Source organism: Salvelinus fontinalis, chromosome 1, assembly GCF_029448725.1.
Source record: "Salvelinus fontinalis isolate EN_2023a chromosome 1, ASM2944872v1, whole genome shotgun sequence".
Lineage (NCBI taxonomy): Eukaryota > Metazoa > Chordata > Actinopteri > Salmoniformes > Salmonidae > Salvelinus > Salvelinus fontinalis.
Window position 1 is genome coordinate 38,101,272 of NC_074665.1, and position 16,045 is coordinate 38,117,316.

At 37.8% G+C, this 16,045-nt stretch overlaps 1 protein-coding gene across 2 annotated transcripts in view; it reads left to right on the forward strand.

The window, feature by feature from the left end:
- The window catches only part of LOC129853987 (phospholipid phosphatase 4-like), a 117,047-nt gene that overhangs the window by 74,137 nt on the left and 26,865 nt on the right, over nt 1–16,045 (forward strand). For both annotated transcript variants that reach the window (XM_055920577.1, XM_055920583.1), the window contains exons 4-5: nt 3,668–3,731; nt 6,315–6,439. In XM_055920577.1, the coding sequence (XP_055776552.1) occupies nt 3,668–3,731; nt 6,315–6,439 (189 nt within the window). The remainder of the gene's footprint in view (nt 1–3,667; nt 3,732–6,314; nt 6,440–16,045) is intronic.

The following is a 16,045-nucleotide window of genomic DNA, read 5'->3' on the forward strand; positions in this document are numbered from 1 at the left end:
CCTATTCAACTGGCTTTTATTTATCGATATACATGCACTTCATACGCCTTCCACTAGATGTCAACAGGCAGTGGAAGGTGGAATGGGGTGTCTAGCTTGATCTGAGGTCGAATGAGAGCTTTTGGAGTGGCAGGTCAGGAATTCCTTTGTCTTTCAAGGCACGCCGCGGAGCTCGACATTGGCTTCTGAAAAGCGTTCGGTATACACAGTGAATATCTCCGGCTCTGATTTTATTTGATACATATGATAATAACATCATAAAGTAGGTTTATTCAACCGAGTTTTTTCAGTTTATTCAACGTTTATTGGGACTTTTGGAGTTTTCCGTTCTTTGCCTCAAGAGAGGATGGGAATGTTAGCAACCTTGGCTAGCATTGTGCCGCGAATTCGACAGAAGAAATGGACATTCTAAAACCAAACAACGATTTATTCTGGACCAAGGACTCCTTGTACAACATTCTGATGGAAGCTCAACAAACGTAAGAAAACATTTATGACGTTATTTCGTATTTCTGTGTAAAATGTTGAGTCCTATTCTCCGCCGTTTTGGTGAGCGCTGTCTCGCAATAACGCAAGCTGTATGTTATGGTAAAGTTATTTAAAAAAATCTAACACAGCGGTTGCATTAAGAACCAGTATATCTTTCATTTGCCATACAACAAGTATTTATATGTAAAGTTTATGATGAGTTCTTTGGTCAGATTAGGTGAGTGTCCAAAATATCTCCGGAGATTCTGGTGAATCGATGCTACATATTCACAATGTATAATCAGGATTTGTAGCTCTAAATATGCACATTTTCGAACAAAACATAATTGTATTGTATAACATGATGTTATAAGACTGTAATCTGATGAATTTGTTCAAGGTTAGTGATTCATTTTATATCTTTTGCTGGTTTTAGCGAAAGCTACCTTTGCGGTGAATAAATGCGTTTGTGTGTTTGGCTATTGTGGTAAGCTAATATAATTCCATATTGTGTTTTCACTGTAAAACACATAAAAAAATCGGAAATATTGGCTGGATTCACAAGATGTTTATCTTTCATTTGCTGTTCCCCATGTATTTTTCATAAATGTTTTATGATGAGTATTTAGTTATTTCACGTTGCTCTCTGTAATTATTCTGGCTGCTTTGGTGATATTTTTGATGGTAGCTGCAATGTAAACCTATGATTTATACCTCAAATATGCACATTTTCAAACAAAACATAAATGTATTGTATATGTTATAAGACTGTCATCTGATGAAGTTGTTTCTTGGTTAGTGACTAATTTTATCTCTATTTTGTTGGTTATGTGAAAGCTACCTATGCGGTGGAAACATGGTGAAAATATGTGGTTGTGTGTTTGGCAATTGTGGTTAGCTAATAGAAAGTGAAAGTGAAAAAAGGGTGATGTCTTTTTGGATTTTGTGGTGAGCTAACATAAATACATGTTGTGTTTCCCTGTAAAACATTTAAAAAAAATCGGAAATGATGGCTGGATTCACAAGATGTTTATCTTTCATTTGCTGTATTGGACTTGTGATTTCATGAAAATTATATTATATGATATCCCTGTCCCGTTAGGCTAGGCTATGCTAGTCAGCTTTTTTGATGAGGAAGATCCCGGATCCAGGAGAGAGAAGCGGTAGAGGTTTCTGGACTACCCATCCCGGACCCGGGATCATTCTCATCAGAAACGCTGACTAGCATAGCATAGCCTAGCGCCACAGGGATATAATATAATTTAATGAAATCACAAGTCCAATACAGCAAATGAAAGATAAACATCTTGTGAATCCAGTCAACATGTCCGATTTTTTAAATCTTTTACAGCGAAAACACAACATATATTTATGTTAGCTCACCACAATATCCAAAAACACACCGCCATTTTTTTCACAGAAAAGATAGCTTTCACAAAACCCACAAATAGAGATAAAATTAATCACTAACCTTTGAACAACTTCATCAGATGACAGTCATATGACATCATGTTATACAATACATTTATGTTTTGTTCAATTATGTGCATATTTATAGCCACAAATCGTGGTTTTACATTGACGCCATGTTCAGAAATGGCTCCAAAATAGCAAAAGTAATTACAGATAGCAACGTGAAATACAGAAATACTCATCATAAACTTTGATGAAAGATACATGTTTAACATATAATTAAAGATACACTGGTTCTTAATGCAACCGCTGTGTTAGATTTAAAAAATAATTTGCCATACGAGTTCTGTTTTACTCACAGATATAATTCAAACAGTTTTAGAAACTTCAGAGTGTTTTCTATCCAATAGTAATAATAATATGCATATCATATGATCTAGGACAGAGTACGAGGCTGTTTAATTTGGGCACAAATTCATCCAAAAGTGAAAATGGCGCCCCCTAGTCTTAAGAAGTTTTTAAGAACAAATTCTTATTTTAACCCAAACCCTATCATAACCCATAATATAAGGTTGCATTACACCATTGTTTATAACAGGAGCCTAAACCATGTATAGCTACAAAATATGTGTCACGTTCCAGACCTGTTTTCTGTTATTTTGTATGTGTTTAGTTGGTCAGGGCGTGAGTTGGGGTGGGCATTCTATATTTTGTGTTTCTATGTTTAGGTCACTTGTAATTAGCCTTATATGGTTCTCAATCAGGGACAGGTGTTTGACGTTTTCCTCTGATTGAGAACCATATATAGGTTGGCTGTTCACACTGTTTGTTTGTGGGTGATTGTCTTCCGTGTCTGTGTATGTTGCACCACACGGGACTGTTTCGGTTTGTTCGTTCGTTAGTTGTAGTCTGTACCTATTTGTGCGTTCTTCATGTTATATGTAAGTTCTCAAGTCAGGTCTGTCTACATCGTTTATTTGTTTTGTAGTTGATTCAAGTGTTTTTTCGTGTTTTCGTTTTCGTCTGTAAATAAATCATTATGGATTCCACATACGCTGCGTTTGGTCAAATCCCTACTCCTCCTCTTCGTCTGTAGAGGAGGAGTACACGCGTTACAATATGTTCAAAAGCTGTCACCTACCTTCTACATGTCCCATCTGATTAGGCTTATGTATTAGGCTAGGTCAAATGTAAGACTAAGAAGTGGTTTCACGGAATGTGGCTGGAGATTTTCCATTGATCTTTCTTTTTAGTCCAGGACTAGCCTTCATCTTTGTAAATGAAAACCTCTACATAATGTTTAAGGACAGTAATGGGGTAAACCTCCGACTCCATCAAAGCCTTATTAGTGCATAAGTCAAATTAGCTTTTGAATTTCCTGTATTTTTTGGCTTCAGACATACGCTAATATTTCACTTAAATAATATTAATTTAAAAACTTTTAAGAATCAGTGGGTATGAATCATTCATTTTAAATGTGAGAAAATGGGTGTACCAATCGCAGATTGTCCCTTTTTAATGGTCTGTTTTAATACTAAATTAGAGGCAGGATAACTTGCATCGGTCCAGAATCTCTACCACAGCAGCAAAGGAAACCAGTATTGTACAATGCAGTAAAAAACTTGGCAAACAGTTTTCTCCCCAAAGAATATCATTAATCTGTAATAGATACACACATGCCCTCTGACCCAGGTTTATTGTTGGGGTTGTAAGTGCTGTGTTGTGTTTTCCTCTGTAAAACCTGTTTCTGTCTCTAGTTGTTTTTCTCTTTTTCTCTGTCCTACAGCTGTCTCACTTGCTCTGGCTTTGAATGGAGTCTTCACAAACACTATCAAGTTGATAGTTGGCAGGTAAATAAATAATGCAATACACCAACTAGACTCAACCACTGTTTGGGAAAAGGTTTGATTATATGTCAATGCAGAGTACTGTACCTTATATTGATTGGCATTCACATTCAGTTTTGCTGGGTGTCATTTTCAAAATTTAACTAAATGCCTTTGTCGTGTATTTGTCACGACTTCTGCCAAAGTCGGTTCCTCTCTTTGTTGGGGCGGTGTTCGGCGGTCGACGTCACCAGTCTTCTAGCCATCGCCGATCCATATTTCGTGTTCCATTTGCTTTGTCTTGTTTTCACACACACCTGGTTTCAATTCCCTAATTACATGTTGTATATTGTCCCTCTGTTTCCCCCAATGTCCTTGTCGGGAATTGTTTATTTGTAAGTACTCGTGCTATGTATTACTGGTGCGCTACGGGTTTTGTACCCATGTGTTTGTTGTTTTGTATGCTGTTAGTTTTATATATTAAACTGCTCTGGCTACTCACCAAGTTCTGCTTTCCTGCGTTCCCTGCCACCAGTTACGCCCCCCTTACAGTATTGAAAGTTAACTTCAGGTGGCATAAGCAATAACAAATCCCTTTCTCTTAAGGATCCAACACTTATTTTCAATTTATGCCTAAAATTACAAACCCAAATATAGCTGCCTAAAGCTCAGGATGTCAGACCCTGACCATAGAGAGCCCTTTTATTATCTATTTGTTTAGGTCAGGGTGTGACTTGGGTGGGCAAATCTATGTGTTCTATTTCTTGGTTGGCGGGGTATGGTTCCCAATCAGAGGCATCTGTCTATCATTGTCTCTGATTGGGGATCATACTGAGGCAGCCTGTTTTCCACCTGAGTTTGTGGGATCTTGTTTTTATACTGTTACTGTGTAGCCTGCAGAACGTTACGTTCGTTTATTCTTTTGTTGTTTTGTTGGTGTTCATCTTAATAAAGAAAGATGTACACCTACTACGCTGCACCTTTGTCTCATTCCAACGACGGACGTAACGCAGGACCTGAAGCAAGGATATGCATATTCTTGATACAATTTGAAAGGAAACACTTTGAAGTTTGTGGAAATGTGAAATTAATGTAGGAGAATATGACATTAAATATGGTAAAAGATAATACACAGAAAACACAAAAAAATGTTTAATTTTTGAAATGCAAGGGAAAGGTCACAATGTACTAATCCAGGTTAGGTGCAGTGTATGTGCAACGTTTTAGACTGATTCAATGAACCATTGCATTTATGTTCAATATTGTTGTATCAAGACTGCCCAAATGTGCGTAATTGGTTTATTAAAACATTTTCAAGTTCATAACTGTGCACTCTCCTCAAACAATAGCATGGTATTATTTCACTGTAAAAGCTACTGTAAATTGGACAGTAGAGTTAGATTAACAAGAATTTAAGCTTTCTGCCTATATCAGATATGTCTATGTCCTGGGAAATGTTCTCGTTATTTACAACCTCATGGTAATCACATTAGCCTACATTAGCGCAACCGTCCCGTGGAGTGGGTGGGGTGGGGGCATCGATCCCGTAGAGGTTAACTTCTCTGCGCTACGGATCCCTTTTACGGGATCATTTTCCTTAACAACCGCTGAATTGCAGGGCGCAAAATATTACTAAAAATATTTATAATCATGCAATCACAAGTGAAACATACCAAAATATACCAAAACACAGACCTGGTTTGTTGTTAATCCACCTATCGTGTCAGATTTTGAAAATATGCTTTACAGAGAAAGAAATCCAAGCTTTCGTGAGTGTATCAATCAATGCTACAACAGCTAGCCCCAAATTAGCATGGTCACGAAAGTCAGAAAGGCTATAAAAATGAATCGCTTACCTTTGATAATCTTCGGATGTTTGCACTCACGAGACTCCCAGTTACACAATAAACATTTTTGTTCGATAAATATTACTTTTATAACAAAAAAACGCCATTTGGGTTGCGCGTTATGTTCAGAAAACCAAAGCCTCGTTCCATTCGATGAAAATTCCAAAAAGTATCTGTAATGGTCGTAGAAACACGTCAAATGTTTTTTATAATCAATTCTCAGGTTGTTTTTAACAAACATAATCGATAATATTTCAACCGGAACGTAACCTATTCAATAAGAGAGAAAAAGAAAATGGAGAGCTACCCTCTCGAGCGCAGGAACTAATCAGAGGACACTTGACTACTTTTGAAAAATCTCGCAAATGTTTCTAAATTAAAGCCTGAAACTATGTCTAAAGCCTGGTGACAGCCTGAGGAAGCCATTGGAAAAGGAATCAGGTTGATACCCCTTTAAATGGAAGAAAGACGGGCCAGGAAACACGGATAAAAAAATAAAAAATCACTTCCGGGTTAGATTTCCTCAGGTTTTCGCCTGCAGAATCAGTTTTGTTATACTCACAGACAATATTTCGACAGTTTTGGAAACTTTGGAGTGTTTTCTATCCTAATCTGTAAATTATATGCATATTCTACGATGTGGACCTGAGAAATAGTCCGTTTACTTTGGGAACGTTATTTAAAAATATATATATATAATATGACCCCTAGCGTGTTAAGAGAGCGGTTGATTTAAGTGTATTTTTTCCATTCTCTACAGGCCCAGGCCAGACTACTTCCAGCGCTGTTTCCCAGATGGACAGGTGAATATTAAGATGCTGTGCACCGGAGAACCAGACCTAGTGTCAGAGGGACGCAAGAGTTTCCCCAGCAGCCACTCCTCCTGTGAGTACCAGTCAGTCACCAGCCACAACACTGAAACCTCTTAAATTAAAGTCCCCATTATTGGGGACCCCATTTGATGTTTAAATTAAATTCAGTCTGGTATGAGAACGGTAGCCCCATCCTGCAAAATCTGTGTGTCTGCCGAAAATTGAGTATCTTGGCTATTGATCTGAGCCTTAAAATCTTTGGTTTGACTTACTAGCATATATGGGCATAAAATGTATACGGGCAGACTGAGCCGATTACCTCATTTCAAGGTTGCTACCTACATTGTGTCCCGGTGTCCTGGCTAAATTCCCAATCTGTAAATTCCCAAACCATCATGGTCATCTAATAATCCCCAGTTTACAATTGGCTCATTCATCCCCCTCCTCTCCTGTGTAACTATTCCCCAGGTCGTTGCTGCAAATGAGAACGTGTTCTCAGTCAACTTACCTGGTAAAATAACGGTAAAATTTAAAAAAATTCCGGTTAGCATTGTGAAGCATAAACGAAATAAACCAAGAATAGGTTTATTCACACCGAAAGCCGAGACTCCACAGATCATGAGGATGTATTTTTTGCCTGCCTGTAATCTACCGTTATTGATCACCAGCCCCGAAAGTTAAAATGTTTATTTTACACGTTTTCACCAAACGGCAAACATCTTACAAGGTAAGCTTAGATTTAGTCTGTGTTTGAGCTATAGCTACATGGGGGGTACAAAATTAATCCGTAGGTTGGTAGGAAAAAATCTATTGCAATGTTATCTGATTATGTATAACTTGATGGCAACATCAAATGTCCACGAGTGACTATATCTTGCGCATTAAACATATCATGAAAACACTTCGATATCCCCTGTGTGTCCCCCGACACCACCACAAGGTTTGAGGGATTGGTGTTGTAGATTTTTTTTTTTTATAGCGAACAATAACTTTCAAGCACATCCAGTGTGCAAAAACAGTGCAATTACCACATTCAGACGTTTTGGAGAGGTTGAAAGAACACTTGAATGTACCCTGGAAACCCTGTAACACCACCACAATGTTTGAGTGAGGTTGATATGGTAGAAATTGTGTTTTTATACCGAACAAATAGCATTAGGGATTGCAAATATATAATAGCACTGGAATTATCTAATTTACAGACATATGCCACTTTGGAAAGGTTTAGGGACACTTGAAAATGTCCCATGATCACACCTGACAGCACTTACTAAAACATCTGCCCATTTCTAGTTGTTAGGTCTATCAATACCATTTTTTTCTGATATTGTTCACATGTTGTGGAAGCCATCTGATGTGTTTCCAGCTCTGGACATCAATAATTCACAATAATTCACTTACAGCTTGTCAATTGAAAGATAACTTTAACCTGTCTAGGATCAGCGTGGCGCTAGCGGCACCCCCCCCCCCCCCCCCCACTGAAAAACCAGTGCCGCGAAATTCAAAAAAAGTATTTTTTTAAAATATTTAACTTTCACACATTAAAGTCCAATACAGCTAATGAAAGACACAGATCTTATGAATCCAGTCAACATTTCCGATTTTTAAAATGTTTTACAGGGAAGACACAATATGTAAAGATGTACATCTATTACCTAAAAAGACATTAGCATATTCCACCATCTTTTATTTGTCCACCAACACCAGTAGCCATCACCAATTCGGCTAAACTAAGATATTTATAGCCCCTAACCAACAAAAAAACTCATTAGATGACAGTCTGATAACATATTTATGGTATGGGATAGGTTTTGTTAGAAAAAAGTGCATATTTCAGGTAGACTTCATAGTTTACAATTGCACCCACCATCACAAATGGACTAGAATAATTACAATGAGCAACGTGTTTACCTAACTACTAATCATCAAACATTTCGTAAAAATACACAGCATACACGAATCGAAAGACACAGATCCTGTGAATACAGACAATATTTCAGATTTTCTAAGTGTCTTACAGCGAAAACACAATAAATCGTTATATTAGCTTAGCACATAGCAATTAGCAGCCCAGCATTGATTCTAGCCAAAGTGAGCGATAAAAGTCAACATCGCCAAAAGATATTAATTTTTTCACTAACCTTCTCAGAATTCTTCCGATGACACTCCTGTAACATCACATTACAACATGCATATACAGTTTGATCGAAAATGTTTATATTTAGCCACCAAAATCATGGTTAGACAATGTGAAATGTAGACAAGCTGGTAAAGAAAACGTCCTTGCGCCACTTAGACAGTGATCTACTCTTATACATAAATACTCATAAACGTGACTAAAAAATATAGGGTGGACAGGGATTGATAGACAATTTAATTCTTAATACAATTGCGTTATTACATTTTTTAATTTATCCTTACTTTTCAATACAGTTTGCGCCAAGCGAAGCTACGTCAAAAAACATGGCGTCCTAAGCCACTAAAATGTTTCGACAGAAACACGATTTATCATAATAAAAATGTCCTACCTTGAGCTGTTCTTCCATCAGTATCTTGGGCAAAGGATCCTTTCTTGGGAGAAATCGTCTTTTGGTGGAAAGCTGTCCTCTTGCCATGTGGAAATGTCAACTACGTTCGGGATGAACTGAAAAGCGTGCCCAACTTTTCACATCGTTGCAAAAATAAATGTCCCAAAATCGCACTAAACGGATATAAATTGCTATAAAACGCTTTAAATTAACTACTTTGTGATGTTTGTAACTCCTATAACGAGTGAAAAGATGACCGGAGAAATATAACAGGCTAAACTAACGCTTGGAACAGGAGAGGGTCGGTGTCTTCCACGCGCGTTACGCAGCAAGAAAAGACTTGCTAGCTAAAGGTTTTTTTCATTTGTAGGGCCTGTGAACGAGCAATCGAGCCCGTTGGAATCGTCATCACGTAAAGGCATCCAGGGGAAGACGTAAGAAGTGTCCGTATAGTCATAGCAACGACAGAGCCCTTTTAAATGACTTCAGAAAAGTGGCCAACGTTTCTCAAATCTGACTCCATGTCAGGGAAATTGCTGTAGAATGGGCTCTGTTCCACTTAGAGACAAAATTTCAACTCCTATAGAAACTATAGACTGTTTTCTATCCAATAATAATAATAATATGCATATTGTACGATCAAGGATTTTGTGGGAAGCCGTTTCAAAAATTAGCCACATTAGCATAAATAGTCTAAACAGCGCCCCCATCCCCAACAGGTTAAAAATAAAATAAAAAAAAGGTTATTTTGTGTGTGTTTGATCTTATGTGTTCTGAACTATGTACCACCTGTCTTCTGATAATTTCTTCCTAATTTCCCAGATGTTTTCTTTCCAAATATACCACGTTTCAGCATGTCAGAATCATTTATTTATTTTTAGCTGGAAATCAACATTGTGACATTACATTTAAGTTAATCAGTATGTTTTAGGGATCAGCTTGAGCCAGTCGAGGCACATAATCACTAATCTTGATTAGAGCTGTGGTGGTCATGAAATTTTGTCAGCCGGTTATTGTCATGCTTAATACTGAGGGTCTCTCGGTAATTGAATACACGTTTATCTTCTCCAGGCGTCAACGCATGCATACATGCCGCTAATTCAGGCCTTTGCAACATCTACATTTTAAAAAGTCTAATAAATCAATTTAATACACCATCACAATAAATCCACTATTTATTTTAGGCAGGTCTAAAGAAACACGATATGAAGAAAATGTATTTTAGAAGAACAGAATATGAGTTGGCCTACATTCTGTTTTCTGGCTAGGCTGTAGGCTTGTTCATTTAGATATGCTTATTTTTTATATCTTTTTAATTAAAAAAATGTAACCTTTTATTTAACTAGGCAAATCAATGAAGAACAAATTCTTATTTACAATGACTGCCTACACCGGCCAAACCCAGACGACGCTGGGCCAATTGTGCGCCGCCCTATGGTACTCACAATCTCAATTTTTGAGGTATGATGTTTTTACACAGCTGCAACTTAATTTGGTCGCTATAAGCCTATGCTGTTTTTGCTTTTGATTAATTCTCACCACTGAAAATCTTGATGCAGAATTTAGCTGGATATATTTCCTTATATTCACTCTCTGAACATGTGACATGTTGTGGAATAAGACAATCACTGTGATATTTTTTCACATGGTACTTCACTACAACGATCAGAGATTGCATGTTCAAACTCTGATGTCAGTTTTATTAAAAAAAAGATGACTGGACCTAAGAAGTTTTCAAAAGGAATCCCTGAGATAGTATTCAGTCATCACTTAAGGCCATGCACATTATCCTGTCTAGGATCAAGGTGCCGCTAGGGGCACACCCCCCCCCCCCCCCCCACTGAAAAACCAGTGCCGCGAAATTCAAATTTTTTTTTTTTTTTTTAAATATTTAACTTTCACACATTAAAGTCCAATACAGCTAATGAAAGACACAGATCTTGTGAATCCAGTCAACATGTCCGATTTTTAAAATGTTTTACAGGGAAGACACAATATGTAAAGATGTACATCTATTACCTAAAAACACATTAGCATAATCCACCATCTTTTATTTGTCCACCAACACCAGTAGCCATCACCAATTCGGCTAAACTAAGATATTTATAGCCCCTAACCAACAAAAAAACTCATCAGATGACAGTCTGATAACATATTTATGGTATGGGATAGGTTTTGTTAGAAAAAAGTGCATATTTCAGGTAGATGGCATAGGTTACAATTGCACCCACCGTCACAAATGGACTAGAATAATTACAATGAGCAACGTGTTTACCTAACTACTAATCATCAAACATTTCGTAAAAATACACAGCATACACTAATCGAAAGACACAGATCCTGTGAATACAGACAATATTTCAGATTTTCTAAGTGTCTTACAGCGAAAACACAATAAATCGTTATATTAGCATAGCACATAGCACATAGCAGCCCAGCATTGATTCTAGCCAAAGTGAGCGATAAAAGTCAACATCGCCAAAATATATTAATTTTTTCACTAACCTTCTCAGAATTCTTCCGATGACACTCCTGTAACATCATATTACACAATCCATATAGAGTTTGATCGAAAATGTTTATATTTAGCCACCAAAACCATGGTTAGACAATGTGAAATGTAGCTCAGCTGGTCAGAAAATGTCCTTGCGCCACTTAGACAGTGATCTACTCTTATACATAAATACTCATAAACGTGACTAAAAAATATAGGGTGGACAGGGATTGATAGACAATTTAATTCTTAATACAATTGCGGAATTACATTTTTTAAATTATCCTTACTTTTCAATACAGTTTGCGCCAAGCGAAGCTACGTCAAAAAACATGGCGTCCTAAGCCACTAAAATGTTTCGACAGAAACACGATTTATCATAATAAAAATGTCCTACTTTGAGCTGTTCTTCCATCAGTAATCAGTATCTTGGGCAAAGGATCCTTTCTTGGGAGTAATCGTCTTTTGGTGGAAAGCTGTCCTCTTGCCATGTGGAAATGCCAAGTGCGTTCGGGATGAACTGAAAAGCGTGCCCAGCTATTCACATCGTTTCAAAAATAAATGTCCCAAAATCGCACTAAACGGATATAAATTGCTATAAAACGCTTTAAATTAACTACCTTATGATGTTTTTAACTCCTATAACGAGTGAAAAGATGACCGGAGAAATATAACAGGCTAAACTAACGCTTGGAACAGGAGCGGGTCGGTGTCCTCCACGCGCGTTACGCACCAAGAAAAGACTTGCTAGCTACAGGGTTTTTTAATTTATAGGGCCTGTGAACGCGCAATCGACCCCATTGGAATCGTCATCACGTAAAGGCATCCAGGGGAAGACGTAAGAAGTGTCCGTATAGTCATAGCAATAACAGTGCCCTTTTAACTGACTTCAGAACAGTGGCCAACATTTCTGAAATCTGACTCCATGTCAATTGCTGTAGAAATTGCTGAAATTGCTGTAGAATGGGCTCTGTTCCACTTAGAGACAAAATTTCAACTCCTATAGAAACTATAGACTGTTTTCTATCCAATAATAATAATAATATGCATATTGTACGATCAAGGATTTTGTGGGAAGCCGTTTCAAAAATTACCCAATTAGCATAAATAGTCTCAACAGCGCCCCCATCCTCAACAGGTTATACACTTCATCTCTTTACCATAAAACTGGCCAAAATGCTCTACAAAAGATACTAGTAAAGTTAGGCATATTGGCAATGCCTGTATTGGCCTATCAATATTGTTCTTCTCAGACCATGTTAACATTTTAAAACTGCAGCTTCCTTGAACCCATAGCAAAGTTGATACTGCCGTGAGATTTAAAAACTTTAAAAAACATGACCAGAGAGAAATTGATATCAATGGTATTGGTTGTAGTGAAAGGCTATCTTTTAGTGACATGCCAGTTTTAGTCAAAGGCCATGCTGCAGCAGGAGACTGTAGTTGATGTTGTTGTGGGCTCTTCCCTATGTGATTTAAAAAATATATATATTATAATACATTTCCTGTTAAAATGATAAAATACAATTCTAAGCTACGAGTAAATGTCTACTTGTTCATTGTTTGTATTTTGATATAGTATAATGCAACTGAATATACAACTATCAGGGGGGGGCTGGGTAATATTAATATGAATTTGCATCAGACCACTTCTGGGAGGATTCTGACAAGATACTGGCAGTGTACTGATTGATTGGGGTGACAGGTAGCCTAGTGGTTAGAGTGTTTGGCTAGTAACATAAAGTTTGCTGGATCGAATCCCCGAGCTGACAAGGTAAAATTATGTTGTTCTGTCCCTGACTAAGGCAGTTAACCCACTGTTCCCTGGTAGGCTGTCATAGTAAATAATACTTTGTTCGTAACTGACTTGCCTAGTTAAATAATTATTTTGTAAAAATCTGGGCAGTCATTCAATATATGGAGCTGAGCCCGGCAGCCGGACTCGGGCTGATTTGAATCAGTTTCGGCAAACCGGAATAGGGCCGCAATTGGGCCGAATCCACTTTGCTAGCTGGGCACCTATGGTCTCTCGTCAAAAGTAGTGCACTATAGGGAATAGGGTGCCATAGTTGGCATTGATCCTGACTAGAAGCATTCACAGTATGATTAGATAATTGGAGGGGAAAAAACCTTCCATTTCGTTAGGCTTATTGTGATCAAAGATTATCTATTATATTGAGAAGATAGTTGACTGACTGCTCTAATAATGGAAATAAATGTCCTCAAAGATGGGAGGAAGTGGGGGAAGGTAAGATCAGGTGGATCCATTCTAGCCAATGAGAGGGCAGTGTGAACAACAGACACAACAGACACAATTTGGTTATATAGTTGCTAAAATGCCACGGGCGTCAATTTAATCAGTGCTTTCGTAACAACCTAACCACTACGAAACGTATATTAGATCAAATAAGCCTCAAGTAGTAAATTAGCAATTCCAATTTCTGTTGACCAAATAATTATAATTATTTTTGTGGACAGATCTTGGGCGGAGTAAAACCCTCTTTCTTCTCCTCTTGCATCTCTCCTGTAATACAGAAGTCTTTAGCTGTAATGAAATGTGTCCCTGTGACAATATGATATCTAGCCTACTGATAGAGGTATGTTTGAGATTGACTACATTGCAGTCAGACTAGAGCAAAATCACTGATCTAACAATTCATATTGCATCCCCAATAACTACACATTATGTGATCAAGGGGCTGTTGCGGTGACTATTGAGTAATGGAGATTACCATTACCATACTTACCATACCATACTTTTATGCACTCTGGACATACCTAACTGGACATAACCAACTGGACATACCCAACTTGCTAATGACCATCAAGTTGCTAATTGCCTGGTACTCAGGGCTCTATTGTTCCTCTAACCACTGACATCAATACAAATTCAATCGAAAATCACATCAGACACTTATCATCAAAACTTTATCTTGCTTTTAAAACTTACATCACTGTGATTGATCAATTTGAAGAAAGACGTTGAACAACAGGTTGAAACTGAGTGGGAAACATGGTCATTGTGGATGCATATGGATAAGCCTAACACAACACAGCTGCTCCTTTTATCTTCTTCACTGATGTCATTCTTCCTGCTTGCACTCCTTAATATTTTTTTTTCTCTACTTTTATATTTTCTCTGACAATTCTCTAGTTCTTTTCTGAGCTCTTCTAGCTCCTCTTCTTCACTCTCTCTCTCCTCTGTTCCTCTCTGCTCATTTGCTCTGGTCCTTGTTTTTGCTGGTAGCTTTCTGTCTTCAGCTCCAGCCCCTTCTGCAGCTCCTACAACAGCTCCTAATCCCACGGCTCCTCCACCTGGCACAAACCCAACCCCAAATAGGTTATGAGGGGGTGGGAAGACACCTTCTCCATCTGCTGGTGGGGGATTTGGCAGTGGCAGATACAAGGGGGGCCCCACGAAACATCCACTGAGAAATGCCAGCTAGGCTTCTTCTTTTTCTTTTTCTTCTTCCTCTCTTTTCTCTGGTTCCACTTCCTTTAGCATCTTACAGATTTATCTTTTGCATTTTCTGCTTCTCTCTCCCACTTTCTGAAATCGTCCTTCTTCAGTTTAACTTTGAAGTTGGCCTCTCATAGACTGCAGTTTTTCTGTGCTCAGTGTCCCATCAATAGGGAAATGTCCATCTTGTCCACTCTTCTGTTTGGTTCAGTACTCCCCTACCAATTTTTTTGCTATTACACTACACCTCCCTTTTGGTTTCTAGCACGGATCCCCCATCCTACTCTTACTTTTTCACTTTTCCATACTCAAACCCTTTGTTGAACTCTTTAGAAAAAAAGGCCTGCTTAACACGTCATCCCACACTCACACAACTCTCACACCGGGGCTAAACCCCTGTTCAGTTAATTAGTCAAACACACAATACTCTCATCCACATTCACTTAGAACTATTCCCAAACACACTCAGTAATCCCATATTCAGTTCATATTCAGAACCACATTCCTGGAAAGATTAGAGAGGATCTCATGTTAAATACTGTTCAAGTAATATCGCTACAAGTTCATCTGCCTCACCTAAAGCCCATTATTGTGGGAAGCTGCTATAGACTACCAAGTGCTAACACCTGGATAATGTGTGAAAAGCTTGAACATTTATGTGATATCAACAGAGAGGTATAATTTAAATATTGACTGGCTTTCATCAAGCTGCCCACTCAAGAAAAAGCTTCAGACTGTAACCAGTGCCTGTACCCTGGTTCAGGTTATCAGTCAAACTACCAGGGTAGTTGCAAACAGCACAGGAATTAAATCATAAACATGTATTGATCATATATGTACTAATTCTGCAGAAATCCATTGGATGTAGTTCCATCAAAAACTTAGTATCATCCACAATTTTCATTATTTTACCCAATGCCTCACTGCCCAGAATGTCTTAATGATCTACTTTGAAATTCACTGCAATTCCCGAGAACAATGCAGTGGTTAGGTACGGCCTAAGATTCCATTCATGCCATATTTTGTCTTACATTTACATTTTAGTCATTTAGCAGACGCTCTTATCCAGAGCGACTTACAGTAGAGTGCATACATTTTATTACATATTTACATAAAATATTAATAATAATATATATATATTCTCTACAATATAAACTCAGCGAAAAAAGAAACGTCCTCTCACTGTCAACTGCGTTT